The following is a 21,673-nucleotide window of genomic DNA, read 5'->3' as shown; positions in this document are numbered from 1 at the left end:
TTCCCAGCACCCACACGGCAGCTCACAACCTTCTGTATGTAACTTCAGTGCCAGGGATTCTGAAACCATTTTCTGGCACCAGACATGCACACGGTACACATATATGAATATGGGCAACATAATAAACATGATAAACCTTTGTATCTAAGCTTTCCTACATTTTATTCTTAATACCCTTTTTAAACAATATTTCTTCTCCCCGCCCCCCAAGACAAGAGTTTCTCTGTGTAGCTTTGGATCCTGTCCTGGAACTTGCTCTATAGACCAGGCTGGCCTCAAATTCACAGAGATCTGTTTGCATCAGCCTCCCAAGTGCTGGGATTAAAGGCATGCACCACCACCGCCTGGCTACAATATTTCACTTTTTAAAGAAGGGAAGGAATGATCTTGTTAACATACAATTCATTAAAATGCATAGGTAGGATATTTTAGAAATAAGTTTGAATAGCAGTGTGATATATTGGGCTTTTTAGTGTGCATGTACATGAGGACATCGAAGGACAACTTAGAGAACCAGTTTCCTTCCATGAGTTACAGGAATAGATTGGACTTAGGTTGGTTGCCAAGCTTGCATGGTGAGTACAAACAGTAACAAGTAGCACTTATGTGTTAGGGGCAAAAATAGAGATTCAGGGTTGGTGAGATGGCTCTGGCCAAGCCTTGGGACCTGATCCCCGGAACCCACATTTTAGAAGAAATCAATCTGCATGTTCTCTAGTCTCCATATGTATGCCATTAACATGTTTAAGAAGGTACAGAGTTAATTAGTGAGTCATGTGATTGGGTAGGTTTGTGATATATTATTTATGATTTATTAAACCTTGCCTGAGGATTCAGAAAGAAGTCAGCCACAAGTCAGAGAAGCCAGGCATACACCTTTAATCCCAGAAGCTAGATGGTGGTAGTACACACCTTTAATCCTAGGACTCAGGCTTAAGAGGTAGAAGGATCTCTGTGAGTTCAAGGCCACCCAGGTTTACAGGAGATTGAATCAATCTAAAAATGTAACAGATCACATGCCTTTAATCCCAGCACTAGAGGGGTATAAAAGATAGAAGCAGTTAGTTACTAGGAGGCATGTGGCGTTCATTCTGCAGCCACATTGAGGAGAGGCAGCACTTTGAGACTTGGTGAAGAGCTGGTGCATAGAACAGCCCTTTCAGCCTGAGCTAGATATGAGGGCTAGTGGCTGGCTGCTTTTCTTCCCTGATCTTTAGGTTGAACCTCAATATCTGTCTCTGGATCTTTTATTTATTTATTTATTTATTACAGGTAGGAGCATTTTCTTCTTTTGTAACCATCCAAGTGATACTATTTCAGGAATCATTTTTTATCTGATGAGTTTTGCCTGCTTGCTGTATCTGTTTAGCACATGCTTGCAGTGCCCTTGGAGGCCAGCAGAGGGTAATGGATCCTCTGTGGCGAGTTACAGACTATCAGCAGTCATGTGGGTGCTGGGAACTGAGCCCAGGTCCTCTGGAAGAGCAACCAGTACTCTTAACCCCTAAGCCATCTTTCCACTCCCAGGTAGGGTCATTTTCTAGGAAACATGGCTGTGTTAATGAAGACTCTCAAAGTGTATTGGAGGGTGCAGATATTAATTTATTAACTATTTCAGAATGTCAGAATTTCTGAAGATAAAATTAGCCTTTTACCAGTACATTTTTTTTTTTCCTCTTGGAGATAGGGTTTCTCTGTGTAACAGCCCTAGCTGACCTAGAATTTGGTCTGTAGCCCAGGGTAGCCTTAAACTTACAGAGATCTGTCTGTCTATGCGCGCTTCTCCCCTCCCAAGTGCTGGGATTAGAGGTGTGCACTACCAAGTCCAGTTTATATTTGCTTTCTTTTTTCTTTTGTGTTTTTTTTTTTTTTTGAGACAGGGTTTCTTTGTGTAGCTTTGGAGCCTGTCCTGGAACTTGCTATGTAGACCAAGCTGGCCTTGAATTCAGAGATCCATCTGTCTCTGCCTACCGAGTGCTTGTAAACATTACCTGGTTAATAAATGTCATATAACAAGCTTGTGAAGTAATTCAGTTGGTAGGGTCTTGACCAGCATTCATGAGTCAAGGGTTCAACCTTGAAAAGGCAAAGGGATGTTTAAAATTTGTTCTGCCTGTTGCTGTTATTGTATACAAAATTGGGTAGTTGGTACTTTTTCAACAGCTTAGAAATGAAGATGGAAAATGTCCTCTATAAGAGCAGTCTGCACTCTTAACCATCTCTATAGCCCCACAAAGTTTGAGAAAGGTGAATTAAATGAAAATTAGACATTTAACCGTCATCTCAGCATTTGGGCATTGTAGACAGAAGAATCAGAAATGAAAGATCATCTCCAGGTATAAAGCAAGGTTAGTCTATGTGACCCTAGGGCTACATGTGACCCTTTCTCAAAGATAAAAATATATATTGCTGGGCGTAGTGGTATATGCCTTTAAAACCAGGAGGCAGAAACAGGCAGATCTTTATGAGTTTGAAACTAGCTTGAGCTACGTGGTGAGACCCTGTCTCAAATAACAACATCAAAAATCCACTACCCCTGCCTATAACTGACATGAGCTGTAGCAAAGAAAACACGAAATACACTGTTTTTATGCCAGCGGCATTGTAATGAATAATACAGATTTATTTTTGACAAATTTTGCTGTAGTTATTTCCGTATTAACTGATTCTGGAAGCTTTAGGTATAATCGGTACTTTTCAGAGACCTCAATCAATAAATCAACCTAAAAATAAAAACAAAAATAGATTTTAAAATCATGAGACAATTGCATCCTAAAGGTTATGCTCAGAGACTACTACATTCACTTATATGAAAACCTAGGAGGACTTGCAACAAGCAATAAAATTGCTGTTGTGGATTTTTTTTTCTTTCTTTTTTTTTTTTTTTTTTTTTTTTGTTTTGTTTTGTTTTGAGACAGGATTTCTCTATGTAGCTTTGGAGCCTGTCCTGGAACTTGATTTGTAGACCAGGCTCACAGAGATCCACCTGCCTCTGTCACCCAAGTGCTGAGATTAAAGGTGTGTGTCACCATCACCCTGCAATGTTTGGATCTTTAAGACTTTGATTACTAACAAGGCACATCAAATGTTAACTGATGACAGTATCAGAAGTAGAGTGTTGCCATCTGAGCATTGTGTTGCTGTTTTCTGGATATACCAAGGAAACATACTGGGGCCTAAAAGACAGTAGTAATCCATGTTTCATAGTGATAATGCCCTTGGTGAACCTAGCCTGATAATATTGAAGGCAATAAATTATATCCAGCTAATTTGTGCCTTTAGAAGTGGGAAATAGAATGTTATCAATGTGTGCTTCTTATTGGGTACATTTCATAAGGTATTACAAAGAGGAAGTGAGTATAGACAATAACTAGTTTATATGCAGCCACCAAATTCTAAGACTTGAAGGCTGAAAATTGAATAGAATTAATTCCGAAAAAATAAAATTAAAAAATTTCCATTAGCTACAATGGCAGACTGAGACAAAGGTTAAGAGGCACTTGTTAAAAACCTCTGAGTAGGTTAAGGAGAATGTCAGTCAATCCTTGTATTTGGCTAAGATGGCAGCAATTCCGTTTAAAGACATGAAGGTGCAAAGATGGAATGTGTCATTTTAATGTATCAGCCTAAAAATTTAAAAATAAAAAATAAAGTTTAGGGCTGTGGTGGTGCATGACATTAATTCCAGCAAGCATTTAGGAGGCAGGGACATACAGATCTCTCTGAGTTCGAGCCTAGCCTGGTCTACTGGACAAATTCCAGGACAGCCTCCAAAGTTACAGAAAAATCCTGTCTTGAAAAACCAAGGGGGCGGGGGCGGAGAAGCTAGTCTTGGGAAAGAATTGTGGACAAAGCAACGACTACAATCAAAGAAACAGTTACAATGGGCTAAAAGGAACTGCCTTCAAATTCTAAAGTATTGTTCTGGCCCTCAGTATTCCATCAGTAGTTAACCCACCAAGAAAGATGCTAAGTACTCAAGAATGACATATTCTATGGTATTACACACACACACACACACACACACACACAGAGAGAGAGAGAGAGAGAGAGACAGACAGACAGACACACACACACACACACACACACACACACACACACACACACACCGGGGATGCTCCCCCAAATGGAGCTTAAGATTGGCCAAACAATGAAGTAGGAAGGTAGGTAGTCAAGGGACCTTCCATCCTCCACTGCCATGCACAGCCTTTTACAGGAATTGCATTCTAGAATTTGCTGCTCCCCAGGAACTAGACTTTTGGGGTCATTTCTGATGTGAGGTTTTTCTATAGTTGCTCTCTCACCATAAAGTGGGCCAGGTTCACAGTAGATTGCTTATCTTGACATGTCTTTGGTTTGGTTTAAAAGGAGAACACAGGTCAAGTCACACGCCTTTAATCCCAGCATTTGGCAGGAAGAGGCAGGAGGATCTCTGTGTGGCACTAGATGTCTTGGAATTTACTATGTAGACCAGGCTGGCCTCAAAATCACAGTGATCTGACTACATCTAAATGCTGGGATTAAAGGTATGTACAATTATGCCTGGCTATAGTTGGATACTAACTGTTCCCCAAAGCTCTGTTTCCCCCACTATTGGGAGGTGCTGGGGCCTTTTGAATGTGGGACTTGGTATAAAGTCATGCAGACTCTATACCATTGGACTGTGGAACCCTGGACCTTTCCTTTCTCTCCCTGGCCTTGAGTAAAGGGTAGTTTTGCTTTGTCATGTATTCTTGTCACAGTGGGCTTGATACTTCCAACACAGCTCTGAAAACAGTTATCTAAACAAGGCTGGAAGCTCTGAGATCAGGATCTAACCAATCTTTTCTCTTTAAAGTTACCTCACGTGTTTGTTAGAGTTTTGCCAAGTTGACGCACAATTAAATTTCCACAGCACTTACATGTTATTCAACAGTAGGCGTAACCTAGAATACATGGAGGAGGTGCCAATGTTATTTTCAAACAATAAAAAACCAGCCATCAGTGGATCTTCTTATCTGTAGGAGTTCCTGCAAACGACCCCCAAGACACACCACAGGACTACCCCAGCATCTGTTTAACCTACCTCTGAAACACTAAGCTCACAGAGAGATGCTGAGTTAATTCCGGGTAATTCGATTTTCACTTCAACTCTCAGAGGTTTCTCATTCTGATCCTTTACAACCTTTAATTCATAAGCTGGTTCCTTAACCTCCGCCCGGATGTCTGAACTAGAAACCTCCTCTATGAGACGTCGTCCTTTGCCCGACGACTCATGCACTTTTGTCAGCAGCATGTGAGGAAGGTGATCTGACTCACTCTCAGTATGGCTTCTGATGTTGTCAAGAGTGTCTTCTTCATGGGAAAAGAGGGAGGGGAGGTACAAAACACTGTCACCTTGTGAACATTCAGACAGATGGTGTCCAGAGATGGCTGATAACGCTGAGATTAAATTAGTTTGGAAATTTAGTTCTGACACATCTGAAGCAGAGCTGGGCATGCATGCAGCTCAGTGGGAGTTGCTTGGCATGTGAAGCTCTGGCGGGATTTGATTCTGGCACAGCTAAACAGACCCACAATACCCAGAACCTCAAGCCAAATAATTTGCTTGGAAATTCTGTGAGATTTTGACATCTTTCTGGATACACTGACACTTTTAATAATTTAAGTTTCTCATTCTTTTAAGAAGCTTCTGGTCTGGGAAATATACAGGGGTTACAAAAACAAAATCTGATATCAGTTTATTTTCAGTTCACATTCATCCACTTACCTGTTCTCATTATCTCTTTGAAGCCTGTGAAGCCAGTTTTAATGCCCATCAGATTTTCTTTCATTCTCTGAATGCTTCCTTTTATTTTAAAACTAGTAACATGGTATGAATGTGCCAGTGTGAACTGGAATCGCTCCTCAATGCAATGCATGGCCATTTTTATTAACTGATCTTTGATCCTTTGGTCTTTTTCTGTTGCTTGCAGAACACAAGGATTGTAGGCAACATCAATGACTGTATATGAACCTGTGTGTAATTCAGAAGAGAGTTTGTTTCTATAAGGATTTTTGTCAGGGAGTATACAAACCCGTATTAGTAAAGTCAGAAAGTACAAAATTCCATCCCTGTGTTTTTAGAGCAACCACAGCAGCACTGTTAAACCAGCAGTGGCTGGTCCAGAAAGGAGGCTGACACAAACTTACCTGCAGAAGAAATACAGTTTAGTAGGGGGAAAGGGACTTTGGATTGAGATGAGAGGAAAAGCTTAGACAAGAGTAATGCAGTAGATGGAGATCTAAGCATGATGGGGCCTTAAAGGGAACTACTGGTTCCCCTTTAAAGCTTGCAGAGGAGCATCATGGGATGAGAATGGGAGGCAGTGTGGGAGAAAGCTGGCTGCAGTAAGAGAGATGGGGGCAGGGTAAGTGGTTCTTCAGAGAGCAGCTGCAGTGTACTTCCATGAGCAAAATCCTCTTGAGGACCAATATGAAGAACAAAAGAAAAAGCTGACTTCATAACCTTTTTGAAATGGCACTCCTGCATGATCAGAGAAGCCACATTCTTGTCACTCTCTCCAAACACCACTTAAAGAGCCGCTGAACAAATGAAAGGCACTAAAAAGCCCCGATCTGCATTCTTGGTGGCTACTTCAGCTTCCATCCCTGAGTTGCCAGCTGCCCAAGTCCTCACCCCAGCATTCAGCTTTTGGCCATACTTGGGCACAAACCCAACTTGTGGCAGTCATGTCATCACCCCTCACCTATATCCCATAAAATCTCCCTGTTTATGGTTACAGCTTCTCCAGCCTTTGATCTCTGGGCTTGGAGAACCTGCCTAGGGGTTGCTTTACTCAAGTAAACTTGTTGTGTTTTTTTCAGTGAGGTTTGATTTGGCTTACTACTTCAGCAGAGAAACCTATTATGGGGTTGGGGGTGGGGAGAAAAGCTATTGAGTTTCACACCACATAATTTACTTCAGTCAAATAATTTATTTCCAAGACAGTCAAAAGCTGTCAAGTTACAGAACAGACTGATTATTATTTTTATTTTATGTTTTACCTGCATGTATGTCTGTGTAAAGTTTCAGATCCCTTGGAACTGGAGTTATAGACAATTGTGAGCAGTCATGTAGGTGCTGGTAATTGATCTCAGGACCTTTAGAAGTGCATCCAATGCTCTTAACTGCTGAACCATCGCTCCAGCCCCCACAGACTGATTCTTAGCTGTATCAGAGAGAGCTACAGGGAGACAAGGCCTGATTCAGGCTGCAGGATCTGGCCTGTAGATGCAGGTCCCTGTTCTAACACATCATATATACTAAATTCCAATTCTATGTTGGCATTTCTATGTGGGTTGAAATCAGATCATATTATTAGAAATCATATTAAATGTGCATAAAGTACACTCATTTTTTTTATTAATATATTAACACCAAATGAAATAATGTACTTAAAATGTTTTATGAAGTAAAATCTGGGCTATGAATATGTTCATAAAAAATTTGTGCATGCATTCTTTAATTCTTTATACCTGATGCCTCAGAGAAATCCTCTGGTCTGCCAACACTTACAGGTACAGGATGAGTGGCTGACTGAGGAGCTGCGATCCTTTTCCATTGACATAGGTTGATAAAAAGTATTTTTTCTTTTGGTTTCTAGAAAGCGAATAATCTTGATATTGTCAAACAGTTTTTTTTTTAAGTAAAATTGATAATATCCTGAATGCAAGTCATCACATTTTTTTTTCAGGCTTTCCCATAAGCTGGACAACTGTCCTTGCAATGCACTCTCTTGAACACACACATAAAATGTAATGAAATTATTTTTAAAAACTTAATTCATTATATCACTATTTTTCTACCTAACAGGGCAATAAGGCCTCATTTTGGTATTTCTGAAATACCAAGTATGAATTTCTCATTTTTACTCCTTCAGTGAAATCTTCCACACAGTTTCATTTTCTGTTTAGAGAGGCAATTTTAATAAACTTCTCTTGTGTTAAAGTAGCAATAGAGAAAGGCAAGGCATCCTCTAGTTATCCTGGAGTAGTTTCATTGAACAGTGAACACCTATCATCCAATGCACCAACTCTACATACTAGGATCTTGGTCTGCAGGCAGAGCTGTGGTTCTGGGTCCACATAGAGCTGTTTTCCATCTTTCAGCTCCTGCTCAATGAAGTTCTTGTACCGCTCAGGATCGTTTTCAGCCAAGTCATCCAGCATATTCCAGAACTGAGAAATCTGGGTGAGAAGACCCTTTGAGGATGCCTTCATGATTGGTGAGGAGATAGACCTCCAGAACCTGTGGAAAGACATGACTTGAGAAAAGACATGCCTGTGTGGCTATGGCCATACTTCCTCTTTCAGGGGAGGAGGAAGGCTTTTGGAATTGTTTTGGGGAAGTTCTTTACTGTTCTTGCTTCCTATGCCTAAACGATTGTGCAACCACTCTGCTTTACCTTGGTTCTTCTACAGCTTGTAAGTCTAATCACTTCCTAAATTCCCACCTTGTACCTCTATCTGTCTCTGGCCTTCACAAACACAGTGGGAGCAGAAACATCTTTTTAAGTGTTGTTTTTCCTAGTGATATTGTTCCAATAGTTGGATATTGGCTGACCTGGTGTCTCCCAGTCCTGAAATTATGAGGTGTGTGTGTGTGTGTGTGTGTGTGTGTGTGTGTGTGTGTGTGTGTAGGAGAGAGGGGGAGGGTGGAGAGAAAGAAAGAAACACATAAAGCTACATTAGTCCTCAGTATAGTAATTAAAAGTAAGAACATTGGTACACACCTTTCATGCCAGCATTTGGGAGGCAGAGGCAGGTGGATCTGCGTACGTTCCAGGCCAGCCTGGTCTACAGAGCGAGTTCCAGTACAGCAAGAGTTACATATTTCGACCTTGTTTCAAAAAACTGGGGGTGGGGGTGTGAGGTGTGGGGGTCACTGGAGCCAGTATGCTTAAGTTCTTCCTAACTCCAGGCAGCTATGTTGCCTTGAGCAAATAATGTACATATACACACATTCTCCTCAAAATGACGATGAGGATTAAGAACGCCAAAACTTAAACCTAGAACACTTGATAAATAACTATGTATGTGTAGTATTCTAAGATCGTATCATCACTCTCCTGCAACGGAGAAGTGTCCCAAATGGTCCACAAAAGTATCAAAAAGAGATCTGGAGTCTTTAAAGCGTGTATTAAGATTAGATTTAATAAACAACGAATACACAGCTTATCCCAAAGCGGGGAAACCCACCTCTTCACTCAGCGTGGAGACAAACCGTGACTCCCGTTACCATGGTAACCACTCCCCGGTACAGCATCTAACAGTGTCCGGGGAGTGCAAGGTAGAGCAGAGTCTCCACCTGCCGTTCCGGGAACTTTTCTCCAGTGTCGGACTGACTCCTCAGGGGGGCCGTCCCGCTTCCCTCTCAGGAGAGTGCCGGCTTCCTTCCTACACCTGTCAGCTTCCCCCGCGACCCGCGAGCCGGTCAGTGGGAGTCTCCCGTGGGAAGGAAGAGTTTCTCCGGGGCACGACTTCCGGCCCGGAAGGAAGCCGCCGCCTTTTCTCCCACCCCGCCACGCGAAGCTGCGGCGCACGGTATGGGTGTGTTTGTGTGTGTTTGTGTGGGGAGGGCGTTTGGAGGGAAGGCAGCCGGGGGCGCCGAGGCCGCGGCGGGGCAGGGAGCCCGCTGACAGACATGGGCGCGCTTTCTCCGACTTCCTCTTGGGAACCTCCAGCTCCCCCCCAGGCACCCTAGACACTTCCCGGGTCCCAACGGAAGGCCGTACCCACGCCCCGCGTCCCCACTCTGTCCCGGGAGTGAAACCGAGCCGCGGGGCGCTGTCCCAGCCCAGAGAGCGGGGAATGCCCGGGCCCGCCCGCAGGCCGCGTTCCGCGCCTGCGCCTGCGCCCGCTCTGGCCTGGGTCCCGGAGAGAGAGCCGCCTGGCGGGCTTGGCTGGGGGAAGGCAGCCGTGGCCTGGGCCTCGGGTGAGGAGGGCACTGTAACCGGTGGGAAGGCTGCGTTTTCACGAAGGACTCGGGTGAAGCTGCAGAGCTGCCTTTCAGCCCTGACTCCTTGGCTTCCTGGGTCGGAGGAGATCTTGTAATGGAGTGGTTCTTCGTCTCACACTAACAAGATGCCTGATTTCCTCAGGATCGAGGGGTGAGTGAGCATCCGGACGGTGGCACCAAGCCCATCGTAGCTACACATGTGAATATCGTTGTCTTCTGGGTTTTGGAAAGTTCCAAACGTTGTAGGAAACAAAATGTCCTGAATAGAGATATTTAGGTCATTTAAACAATTTTTTTTTAGGACTCAGTTTTTATTACTGTTGACATATGTGGTGTTGATTGATACCCGCAAATTCAGATGTTTACTCAGTTGCAAACTAATTTTGGAGAGTTTGAGATTTGATTTCTAACCTGGATACTGACATACATCCTTTGCCTGGGTATATTCGTCCTGGGGCCGGAGTTGTGACTTAAAGGATCTTGACTTTAAAAATGGGAGTGGGGAATAGAATCCAAACTTGGGGATCCCTACAGTTTCAAACAACAGCCAACTGAAAATGTTTGGGAAATCAGATTGCATCTGTACTTACCGTGTACAGACCTCCCCCAACCTTTGTCATTATTTTTAACCCGCATAGTAATATTTTTACATATGAATGGCATAGTTTTAGGTGTTATAAGTAATCTGAAATACCCCCACCCACCCTAAGTGTGGAAGTGCATGCATGTTGTTTCTGAATGTGGGAGGTGGGGGCAAGAGGATCAATCAGGATAAAGGCTAGCTGAGACTATGTGAGACCCTGTCTCAATAAAGAGTCATAATTTAAAACACACCGGAGTGTAGTTTATCTGAAAATACTATCCTATTCTAAATGAGAGATGGGTACCCTAGAATTATTTTGTGTGTGTGCATGTGTATGTTACTGGGGGACTGAATCTGGGTTGGCTCTTGGGCTAGGGAAATTCTCTTACCACTGAACTATATTCCCCGCCCACACTTGGATTTTGTTACCTTTAGGGGCGCTGGAACCAATCCCCCAAGGATCTTAAGAGACCACTTGACTTTTAAAACAGAGAATTGTGAGGACTAAATAAAACGGTGCTCATAGGAGCAATTTTGAGCAGCCTTCTGCAATTTTAAGGACTTTTTACTGTACACATCCTCTTCATATGTTCACTGTAGTTATGCATCCTAATGGTGAAAGGAAAATTCTCCCTTAGGTTCTTTGTCTTCTAAGTTCAGTGATTCCCCCTCTTTTCCTTTTGTTTCTTTATAATGTAATAAAAATAAATTTATTACATATTATTGGTTCATTTCAGATTAAAGAATGTCACGGGTTCCATTGGGGAAAGTCCTCCTGAGGAATGTCATCCGGCATACAGATGCTCACAATAAGGTAGGCAATACAATCTAGTCACATTTCTTGAAGGCATACAGTAAACTATGATTCATGTTGGGAGAGAGCGAAGATGTATGAGAAAAGAATCGAAGTTCGGAAAGTACTATATCATGAAGATAGTTACAAAACATTTTAGAGCACCAAGGAAGGAATAAAGAAATCTGCTTTGGAAAATTAGAAAGATTTCACAGAATGAATGTTATTTGAGTTGCTGATATTTGAACTGGTTCTCAATAAATAAAGTTTACTAGATGCATTATTTTTGACTGAGATCATCATGCACTGATACAAGGCAAAATAATGGGGTTGGTGATGTATCTTATTGGTAATGCCTCATATGTGCAAAGTCCTTCATTCCATTCCCACCCCTCAAGCATTAATCACTTTGGGGAAAAATTATTTGCATCTAGAAAATATTAAGATACAGGGATAGTGAACCAGGTTTGATAGTGCATGCCTATAATCCCAGCACTTAGGAGACAGAGACTCCTAAGAAAATTTGCTTAAGTACATGGCTTGCCTGTTCTATGTGGCAAGAAGCAGAAAACAAACAAACAAACATACAGGGACTGGAAAGATGGCTGCTTTCCCAGAGCATCTGGGTTTGATTCTCAGCTATCTGTAATTGTAGTTCCAGGGAATCTGACACCCTCTTCTGGCCTCATGGAGTACAGACAAAACATTCACTCACATAATGTAATGTTAAAAAGCAAAATGGGGTGGGAAGATGGCACAGGTAAAAGCATTTGCTATGTAAGCCTGATCACCAGAATTAGATCTCCAGAACCCATCTGGAAAGCCAGATGCAGTGTTTTAAGTATGTAATGTCGGTAGAGATGTAAGAATTGGCCAGAAGCTGAGGGCCAGCTAGTCTGAAGTACATAGTGTAGCAGCAAAAAAACGAGAGAGACCCTGACTCAATAAGTGTAAGTGAAGGTCAGGAACTGACTTATAAAACTTACCTCTGACCTCCACATGTGTGCCCTTTCTCTCTCTCTCTCTCGCTCTCTGACTCTTACACAAAGTAAACACAAATTTATATCTATCTACCTATCTGCATCCATTCTGTTTTCCTAATATAAAAAGACACCATACCTAGGGGATTTACACACCTGTTCCTATTGGATGTTGCACACAGGCATATAATCTCATCCATCCAGGAGACCAAGGCTAGGTTGGAGGGTCACAAATTGAAGGCCTGCCTAAGTTAATTTAGATTTTGCAACAACAAAAAAAATAACCTACCACCAACAAGAGTAATAAATAAAACAAAAAGAGGCAGGGCTTGGGGAGGGGTACCAGGCTAGTGGTAGAGTATATGTGTGTACATCACCGAGAAAAACAAAACTAAGAAAACGTGTGTTTAACCAGGCAGTGGTGGCATACTCAGCACTTGGGAGGCAGAGGCAGGTGAATCTCTGAGCTCAAGTCCAGCCTGGTCTATATAGATCGAGTTCCAGGACAGCCAAGGCTACAAACAGAATCCTGGTCTTGGGGGGGGAAAAAAAAAAAAGAAGAAGCCAAAAAGAATACCTAATTATTCTAATTATTAAAAAAAAAAAAAAAAAAAAAAAAAAAAAAAACCAAAAAACAATTTTGGTAAGGTCCCTGAGCTTGTGCTGCTGCTTTGTGAAATACTCTAATGGTTCCTGCTTTACTTTCCTATAGGGTCACTTGCTGTTGAATTAAGATGTTGTGATTATGTTGCATCTCAGAAACATGTGGGGCTGTTACTTTCTGATTGATAAGGTTTATATTTACTGTACTGGACTGTTTAGTCATCTTATAAACTCCTTAGAGAAACCAGAATTTATTTCCAGATCATAGCCAAATCGTTAAGGCAGATTGTACTTTCAGCTAGTTCCTTTTCTGTAATGCAAAGTGCTATTTTTTTAGTGACTTATTTTTGTTTCTTTCCTTTTGAAAATGTCTAGATTCAGGAGGAATCTGACATGTGGAAAATTAGAGAACTAGAAAAGCAAATGGAGGATGCTTACCAGGGGACAAGAAGGAACACGGTACCCAGCAGCTCAAGGTGAAGCGTGCCTTTGAGAACCAAAAATAACTTATTTTTTTCAGAATTGCTAACTTTAGCATTAAAACATTCTAGTATGTTAAGGGTAGATGAATTCAGTTCAGCAAATCATTAAGCCTTCCTTGTTTCCTAAATTTAGGTCCAAGCCTAACAATAATGGCTGTGATACCATGACTAGACTGTACTAGTTTGCCTTGCCTTCCTTTCCCTTCTTTTCCCTTTTTTTTCCCTTCCCCTCCCTTCCCCTCCCCTCCCCTCTCCTCCCCTTCCTTCCCTTCTCTTCTTTTTGACCCCCTCTTTCTCCTGCATCCCCTCCCCTCCCCTCCCCTCTCCTCTCCTCCCCTCCTCTTTCTTTCTGACTGGGTTTCTCTATATATATCCCTGGCTGTCCTGGAACTCTCTCTTGTAGACCAGGCTAGCTTTGAACTCAGCGATCTGCCTGTCTATGATTTCCAAGTTCTGGGATTAAAGGCGTGAGCACCACTGCCCAGCTGTGCTTTTGACTTTTCAAGACAGGGTTTCTCTGAGTAGCCTTGGCTATTCTAGAACTTACTCTATAGATCAGGCTGGCCTTGAACTCAAGAGATCCGCCTGCCTCTGCCTTCGGAGTACTGGGATTAAACACATGCAGCACCACCACCTGGTTTTCTATACTAATTTTCAGTGGGGAATTCAGAAATTCTCCTTGGATTACTGTAAATGTTTAGGTTTTATGGATTCCAACCTTGTCTAATAGCTTTTAAGATTTTTTTTTACTAGAGTGTCTATTTCTTTGTTCTTTCATCTTATAAAATTACATTATTTGCTAGGTATGGTACCTCATGGCTTTAATTCTAGCACTCAGAAGGCAGAGGCAGATAGATCTCTTTGAGTTTGAGGGCAACCTGGTGTACATCCAGACCAGCCAAGACTACAAAGAGAGACCTTGTCTCAAAAAAACAAAAACAATTTTATTTATTGTGTTGGCAACTTCGTGCATGATGTGTGAGTATATATGGATGTGCCAAAGTGCACACATGGAACTCAGGGCACACCTTACTAGTGTGGGTTCTGGGAATAGAACTCAGGTCATTTGGCTTTCCAGGCAAGCACCTTTAGCTACTTAGCCCTCTAGCCATCCCTGGAGTTTTATACTTAATTCAGTCAGTCATACTGTTTCCTTTTGTCTTTCTAATAGACCTTTTTAGAAAAGTAATTATTTATTATGTGTCTCCGTGTCTGCAGGGGACAGAAGCATTAGATGCCCTGAAGTTGGAGTAAATAGGCAGCTGTGAGCTCCTGACATGGGTGCTGGGATTTGAACTAACATCCTCTGCAAGAGCAACAAGTGTTCTTAACCACTGAGCCAACTCTTTATAAAAGCCACATTTACTCACTCTCTTCACCAGGTCAATAGGCTTTCATATTTCCTTTGTAATAATTTGGGTGTGGCCGGGTATGGTGGCACACCTTTAATCCCAGCACTCGGGAAGCAGAGGCAATTGGATCTCTGAATTCAAGGCCAGCCTGGTGTACACAGAGAAATCCTGAAAAAAAAAAAAAAAAAAAAAAAAAAATTGAGTGTGAATATAAAGGGAGTTGTAGGATGTATGAAGTTAGGAACATTTCTGGTGTCTCATGTGCCCTTAAGTACAGGAAGTAGGTAGGTAAGATAGGTCATAACCTAGTTTCTAAAGCTACCTAGAGAAATCATTAGAAGAAAAAAGAATTGCAAGGGAGTGTGTCCATGGAGTATGTCGTCTATGATGTATTACTGGCTGAGTATGACTGGTATCGATGTTATGTGGTGGAAAGCTAGTGTCTTAGCATGTTCCATGAGTTTTGTTTATAATGTTCCATAAAGTGGCATCACAGATTGCTTTTAAATCTAAAGGTTTTTCTTTTTTCATTTATAGTCGGATGAGAAGTGATGGTTTTGATGAAGAAAGTCAGAGAGACTACTGGAGGCCAAAGAATGAAATTTCTGGGGCCCTAGATGATGATTTTCTTAAGGCTAAATCCTGGAACAAGAAGTTATATGATTATGAATCCAACATGCCAGACAGGTTTGTGACTACATTCTTATGACCCCTAGTGATATTTGACCCGAGAATATGTATTTTTTTAAATTGTCCTAGGGTTGGAATGGCTCAGCGGTTAAGACCACTTGCTGCTCTGCAGGGGACCCATGTTTGGTTCCCAATGCCTAAAAGGCAATTTACAATTGATGAATGCATAAACAGAATGTAGCCTTTCCATATAGTGGAACAGTACTTAGTGGTAAAAGGGATAAGTACTAATTCTACATGCATAATGTTGAAAACTTTACAAATGGTGAAAGAAGTCCATGCTCTGTGATTCTGTTATGTGGTGTGTCCAGAATGGATAATCCATAGAGACAGAAAGATTAATGGTTGCCTTGGGCTATAGGCTCTGCACTTTAAAAGGACATCTTTCTTGTCATGTGAATCACTTCTCAATAACTGTCTTTAGAAAGTCCCAGTGTAGGTAACATTGTAAAGTAGTTTGGGAAAAGGACTTCACCTCTGAAGAGAGTTACAACCTTTCAATGAACAGCATCCCGTGTCCAAGATAATAGAGTAGAAAGTAGAACTGCTACCAAGGTATTGTGTGGTTTTACTTTGCCCCTGTTTCCTTTGTTCCCTGTACATACAAAATCTAATTTGTTTTAATCTCCAAAAATGATACAAATTGCTTTGTAAAAATAAATGTATTATATTATTTTACAGATGGGGTCATAGTGGTTATAAAGAGTTGTATCCTGAAGAGTTTGAAACAGACAGGTAGGTAAAATACACTTACTAGAAAAATAAAACCAAACACCTAAGATCAAAATTGTGCCATAAGTAGAGTCCCTAATATTTACAAAAGGTTTATTTGCCATTGAAAATATAACTAGAACCAGGAATGGTAGTATATGGCTATAGTCCCAGCTGCTCAGAATCCTGAGGCAGGAGGATTGCTTGAGTCCAGCCTGGGACATAATGAAATCTTGTCTCTAAAACAAAGAAAACAAGCAGAATTTAGTTGGGAGGCAATCAGTCCTTATTTACCTTTTCTCTAAGGGCTTTAGAAACTAATTGTGCACTATCATCTGTAGTGAACATGTTCAAAGGTTCTTGAAACCTTGGATATTTTATATCATCTGTCCATCTGTTTCCCATATTCTGTTCCTTTCTTATACACACAATACCTTTTAAAATCTTTTTTTTTTTTTTTTTTTTTTTTTACCATATCCTAATTGTCAGCATCATGCTTGTGCTTTAGGGTTGTTGTTAAATAAGCTACACTAGATAGTGGATCTGATAACCCAGATGGCTAGTAAATGACCAAAGGGACTAGACACTAGACCACAGGAATGATTCAGGTCCTAGGTGGGACACATTGGAACTGTGAGGAATTTCATTCTGCTATTTAAAATTGACATGAAATTAAAATCTTACAAATTGTTTCTGGAATTGACCATAGGTGACAGGAATCAGAGAAAATGAAACTATGGATAAGGGAGCATAATGGTGTTTAGTATTTCATATGTAATTCAGCATAGTAGGAGTTTGTTTTTTTGGACTGGATTTTTCTATAGCTCAAGATGGCCTTGAACTTGACATGTAGCCAAGAATGACCTTGAACTCTCCTTCCCGTACCTTCTAAATTGGAATTACCAGTATATACTAGTATGGTTAGCTCAAATTAGGATTTTAAAGATGAGGAAGTAAAACATTGTGAGACTAAAAAAATAGAAACCTCATAGTACTACTATTTATTTTTTTTTCAGACAGTCTCTTTTTGTAGTCCTGGGGGCCTAGAACTTACTATGTATAGCAGGCTGTCCTTAAACTGGAAGATCTTCTTGCTTCTGCTTTCTGAGTACAAGGATTAAAGCTGTGCACCACCATACCCAGCTCAAAGTTCTGATTTAAAGTTTAGATGTTTCTGGGCAGTGGTGGCACACACCTTTAGTCCCAGCACTAGGGAGGCAGAAGCAGGCAGATCTCTGTGAGTTTGAGACCAGCCTGGTCTACAAGAGCTAGTTCTAGCACAGCCTCCAGAGCCTCAGAGAAACCCTGTCTCTAAAAACAAAAACAAACAAACAAACAAAAAAAGAGTTCACGTTACTTAGTGCAAATATTAAATATAAATATACATTTTCTTTCTCCCATAAAAGTTCTGTTCTTGCTTTTCCTTAGTAGTGACCAGCAAGACATTACTAATGGGGAAAAGCCATCTTCCCAGCTGAAAGCATCTGCCCAGGAACCCCGAAAACACAAGAAGTCAAAGAAATCCCATAAAAAGAAGCAGAAAAAACGGTCCCACAAAAAACAGAAGAAAAACAAAAAGGAAACTATGGACATAACAGCAGATTCCTCAAGTGAATTCTCAGAAGAAACTGGAGCTTCTAGTACCAGGAAAAGGAAGCAACCACACAAGAGCAAGAAAAAATCCAGGAAAAAGTCTAAAAAATCTGTATCTTGTGGAGGAGAAAGGGCTACTTCCCAGTCAGATGATTCAGCAGCTAGCAGTTCTGAAGAAATCGAGGAAAGAGACCCTAAGAAAACCAAACGGAAAAAGAAAGAGAAAAGTGTTCATGTTCCTGTGGCTAGCCCTGAAGTACAGGAGAGGACCAGCAAGCGCAGGAATTGGAAAGTGGCTACAGATGCAAGGTCCGCTGAAAGCTCAGAGGATGACTAAGTGGGAAAGTAGCAGTCTTGCTTCCCACGGACATTGGTTGTCTGCAGCTCTTAATAATGGGGCTTTGCCAGTGACTCCTTCAGCACAGGAGTCTGAGGTTGGAGGTCAGAGTTGTCCTGCCATAGATACCTTTTTCTCCTATTTTGGATTGTTGATCTCCATCCCCTTTTGTTGTTAATAGGGAATCTGGTATTTTGTTAAGAAGGTTTCTTGAAGAGATTATTTTTTGCAATTTAATCACTTAGGGTAGAATACCTATACAACAAATTAAAGAACCCAGAAAGCTGAAGTCAGTAATGATCTGGGTATACCGATTGGAATGTTGGATTGGGGAGAATCAAGGGTCTGGGATGAAGGAGGATTGAAATAGTGCTAGATAGAGTAGTTTGACAAGGAAGCAGTTGCTATTTATACAGGAGGTATCCTGGCTTCAGCTTTGGTGCTTTGATTCTTCTATATTTGGGCCCTACAGGTATCTCATTTATTTAGTGGGGAAATGGATGTAAGAACAAACCTTTTCCCTTCATAGTAAGATCCACAGAAGACTGCTAAGGAATGTAGGGTTTTCTGCCTAATTGCCCTGCTGGTCAGGGTCTGCAACTACATTTAGTATAACCCAAACAGTAACTGGATAGTAATTGGCTTTCTAGTTCCATTACTTTATATTGCCTAAAATGGGCTCGTGTTTGAAATTATTCAAATATTCAGTTGTCCTATCTATCAAATGGAAAGAATTAGGAAGTAGTCACGTTGCCAATGATGCTTTCAAAGAGATTCAGGGCAACAGCCATCTAAATGTCTTTTTTTTTTTTTTCCTTTTTACCAAGTTGGGGATTGAACCGAAGGCCTTGCATATACTAGGCAAGTGCTCTATCACTGAGCCATACCCCAGCCCTGTTGTTTTCCTTGTTCATTTCTAATTCTATTAATGAATTTTAGATTTTCCCTGAAACCAGTTGAATCAATTCCAAAATGAACCACACTTCTCAGGGACATACCCCCTTCTTCCCAGTCTGACTTTGTGTTATGGTTATCAAGAACATATTTCTCCCTGTTATACTGTGATCCTGATATTAGAAGAAACCAAAATACCACTGAAAAGTGGCTGGTAGAACAGTTAGGTGACTTTCCATTGAGAGGAAGGGTAAAGTGACATTGTCAGGGTTCTTGTTTTTGAGGTTGTCACTTTAGGTACTGAGTAGAAAGCACAAAAACTCATACCTAAGACTGTGTGTGGGTCATGGTTCTGCCACTAATTGATTTGAGTTCTAGAGCAGGTTAAGTTAACCTCCCTGGCCTTACTTTTTGCATGTGTAATACAAAAAAAAAAAAAAAAGATACTTCATGGTTAGCATGACAGACACCAGCAATAGAATACTACTATGCTGACATCCCATGAAGTGGTGTTTTATAGTTTTAACTAAATTTGTTATGGAACATACTTCTAATAAAGTGCTTGTTTTTAAAATACATAGTTGGCCAGATGTGCCCTAGCCCTTGATTATGAGCAGGTGCTACCTTTTGGGATATTGAAACACTATTAACTTTGGTACTCAAATGTCAATGTTCCATGGTATACTTTTTCCTTGGATTTAGTGGAGGTTTAATGGGAGGAGAGTCTAGTTACTACCTCATAACCTTCTTGAAGCAAGTGAAATCTTTGTTGGAAGTAGTTTTGGGCATGTATTTATAAAGCAGACTGATTTCTAAGCAGACTCAGGAAGATGGTCCTGCAGAATAAGGTACTTCCAAGAAGTTGGTTCTGTTTGGGTCTTGACCTTACTTTCCTCCCATACTAACAGGCTCCCCTCCCCCATCCCCCAAGGAATGCACATTTTGCCTGATTTTTTTTTTGTTGTTGTTCCCCCCCCCCACCCCACGACCACCTTGTTCATCTTTTCTTGGACATATAAGCAATAAAATTGTTTTCTAAACCTTTCTTACCCCAAATTCCCTTCCATGCCTTAGGCTAAGGCTTTGATGGTTCCTCTAATCCCTGAAATGACGGCTTAGGGTGGCTTTTCAAACCCTGTGATCTCCCATTTTCACTACCAGCCAAGGTTCTGTCATTCAGCGATCTTTATATTGATTCCTAAACTAGGACTAAGAAGAAAAAGAATTGGAGACTTCACATTTATTAACCGGTGTAATACAACCTGGAATTACTGAATTCCAATAAATAAAATTTCACTTTTAGACATTTGATCTGTTACTTTTTAGCACCAACAGACTTGGTAACTGCCTGATGCTATTCAACAGTTGACAACTCCACCAGCCATTCAATCGGCCTAGTAACAAGTCTTTTGGATCTTCTGTCATTCTGAGGTACGGCCTACTGCCCTCCTTTCTGTACGATCTGGGCAAACCGACCGGTGATAGCAAGAGTAGTGTCAATGAAGCGGTCCACACAGCTAGAGAGGCAGTTTTCAGTGCGGGAGTCTAGCCGACTTCCTGGCTTCTCCACACACTTATCCCAACATAGTTCCATGAAGTGATGCACCTACGAGGAGAGAAAACCTTAATCATTGGGATCTATAGACATTTCTTATTATGCGACTTGATAAAAACCACCTTTAATATATCATGCATGGGATCACTTTGTGTCTGTCTAGTCATCAGTAATTCCTCATTCTTGTACACAGTAAATTGTCATTAGAACTCATACATTCAGTTCTCTCATTTTTTCAAGACAGGTTTCTCTATGTAGCTCCGGCTGACCTGCAACTCAGCTCTGTAGACCAGGCTGGCTTTAAACTCAAGAGATGTGCCTGCCTGAGTGCTGGGATTAAAGGAGTGAGCCATCACTGTCTGCCCACAATTCTCAAAGCAACTAGCACTATTATAAAATAGTCAGGATACTAATTTCTCCAAACAAGGCATAGTTTGGGATTGTACCTATGGACACGTAGTGATATTTCTTGGGAAGCTAAGTACTAAACAATCAGTTCTTGAAAGGACAGTTAGCTATCAATATTTCCAAGGTCAGCAACGGTTAACACCCTGGTTTGAAATACGCCTGAAAACGCCAAACCCTGTCTCAACCGAGTCTACAAATACATTATCACATGATTCAGTGCAGAGGCGGCGGGGAACAACGAATCCAGAACTGAAGGTGGGGACGGGTGTCTTCCACACTGGCCCTTGAATCCCAAATTCGGGAACACAGATTCGAATACCATTCCGTACCAGTGGCCGGCTAATATGACCACCATGTTCTTCTATCGCCCAAACCTTCCCCCTGCTTTGCACCTCTTTCCTCCCACGCAGCACTAGCCTCCCGGACACTGAACACCGTAGGTCACCAGGGCGGGAGGAGCAGCCGGGATCCAGCATCGAGTCAGCCCTCTGTACCGCAGTGTCCAGACCTCCGCGGATGCTCAGGGTCTGCACTTCACCCTCCTTCCCTTGCTCCTCATCATCGTACCTGCGCAGTGAACTGCGCCTTCTGCTGCTCCGCGGCCACCAGGCGCTGTAACTCCGCTTCGTCTGCTTCACCAAGCTCGGCCATTGTCAGCGTGAGGTACTCCCGCTGGTATGCGCACGCGCGATAGCAGCGCCCCGCCTCCCGCC

The 21,673-nt window shown here is 41.7% G+C and overlaps 3 protein-coding genes across 5 annotated transcripts; 1 reads left to right on the top strand and 2 right to left on the bottom strand.

The window, feature by feature from the left end:
• Nucleotides 1–2,588: 2,588 nt before the first annotated feature.
• Nucleotides 2,589–9,308, bottom strand: Pih1d2 (PIH1 domain containing 2). Its single transcript, XM_051197430.1, has 6 exons — nucleotides 9,220–9,308; nucleotides 8,065–8,269; nucleotides 7,498–7,621; nucleotides 5,750–5,995; nucleotides 5,066–5,334; nucleotides 2,589–2,723 (listed from the first exon to the last, which is right to left on the bottom strand). Exons 2-6 carry the CDS (start codon nucleotides 8,239–8,241, stop codon nucleotides 2,589–2,591), a joined length of 951 nt encoding a protein of 316 aa, XP_051053387.1. The 5' UTR covers nucleotides 8,242–8,269; nucleotides 9,220–9,308.
• A 65-nt stretch (nucleotides 9,309–9,373) lies between these two features.
• Nkapd1 (NKAP domain containing 1) lies at nucleotides 9,374–20,297 on the top strand. 3 transcript variants are annotated; one of them, XM_051197426.1, is made up of 6 exons: nucleotides 9,374–9,564; nucleotides 11,300–11,376; nucleotides 13,314–13,414; nucleotides 15,310–15,459; nucleotides 16,144–16,197; nucleotides 17,602–20,297. In XM_051197426.1, exons 2-6 carry the CDS (start codon nucleotides 11,308–11,310, stop codon nucleotides 18,101–18,103), a joined length of 876 nt encoding a protein of 291 aa, XP_051053383.1. In that variant the 5' UTR covers nucleotides 9,374–9,564; nucleotides 11,300–11,307; the 3' UTR covers nucleotides 18,104–20,297. The 3 variants fall into 3 exon arrangements, with proteins under 3 accessions (XP_051053383.1, XP_051053384.1, XP_051053382.1); XM_051197427.1 differs by lacking the exon at nucleotides 9,374–9,564 and adding an exon at nucleotides 9,830–10,130 and having other exon boundaries at nucleotides 17,605–20,297; XM_051197425.1 differs by lacking the exon at nucleotides 9,374–9,564 and adding an exon at nucleotides 9,830–10,130.
• On the bottom strand, nucleotides 20,223–21,662 carry Timm8b (translocase of inner mitochondrial membrane 8 homolog B). The gene is made up of 2 exons (XM_051197429.1): nucleotides 21,528–21,662; nucleotides 20,223–20,603 (listed from the first exon to the last, which is right to left on the bottom strand). Exons 1-2 carry the CDS (start codon nucleotides 21,609–21,611, stop codon nucleotides 20,436–20,438), a joined length of 252 nt encoding a protein of 83 aa, XP_051053386.1. The 5' UTR covers nucleotides 21,612–21,662; the 3' UTR covers nucleotides 20,223–20,435.
• Between the last annotated feature and the right edge of the window lie 11 nt (nucleotides 21,663–21,673).

This window comes from Phodopus roborovskii, unplaced genomic scaffold (assembly GCF_943737965.1).
Source record: "Phodopus roborovskii unplaced genomic scaffold, PHOROB, whole genome shotgun sequence".
NCBI classification, from domain to species: Eukaryota; Metazoa; Chordata; class Mammalia; order Rodentia; family Cricetidae; genus Phodopus; species Phodopus roborovskii.
This window is presented reverse-complemented; position numbering and strand designations above follow the sequence as displayed.

Excerpts from the sequence above, each read along its gene's own strand:
- Pih1d2 (XM_051197430.1), bottom strand. The coding sequence starts at position 8,241 with ATGAAGGCATCCTCAAAGGGTCTTCTCACCCAGATTTCTCAGTTCTGG. Across the intron at positions 5,335-5,749 it reads CAAAGAGATAATGAGAACAG|AAGACACTCTTGACAACATC; the intron begins GTAAGTGGATGA and ends TTTCCCATGAAG. Across the intron at positions 2,724-5,065 it reads GTGAGCTTAGTGTTTCAGAG|GTTGATTTATTGATTGAGGT; the intron begins GTAGGTTAAACA and ends TTTTATTTTTAG.
- Nkapd1 (XM_051197426.1), top strand. The coding sequence starts at position 11,308 with ATGTCACGGGTTCCATTGGGGAAAGTCCTCCTGAGGAATGTCATCCGG. Across the intron at positions 11,377-13,313 it reads ATACAGATGCTCACAATAAG|ATTCAGGAGGAATCTGACAT; the intron begins GTAGGCAATACA and ends GAAAATGTCTAG. Across the intron at positions 13,415-15,309 it reads ACGGTACCCAGCAGCTCAAG|TCGGATGAGAAGTGATGGTT; the intron begins GTGAAGCGTGCC and ends TTTCATTTATAG.
- Timm8b (XM_051197429.1), bottom strand. The coding sequence starts at position 21,611 with ATGGCCGAGCTTGGTGAAGCAGACGAAGCGGAGTTACAGCGCCTGGTG. Across the intron at positions 20,604-21,527 it reads AGGCGCAGTTCACTGCGCAG|GTGCATCACTTCATGGAACT; the intron begins GTACGATGATGA and ends CTCTCCTCGTAG.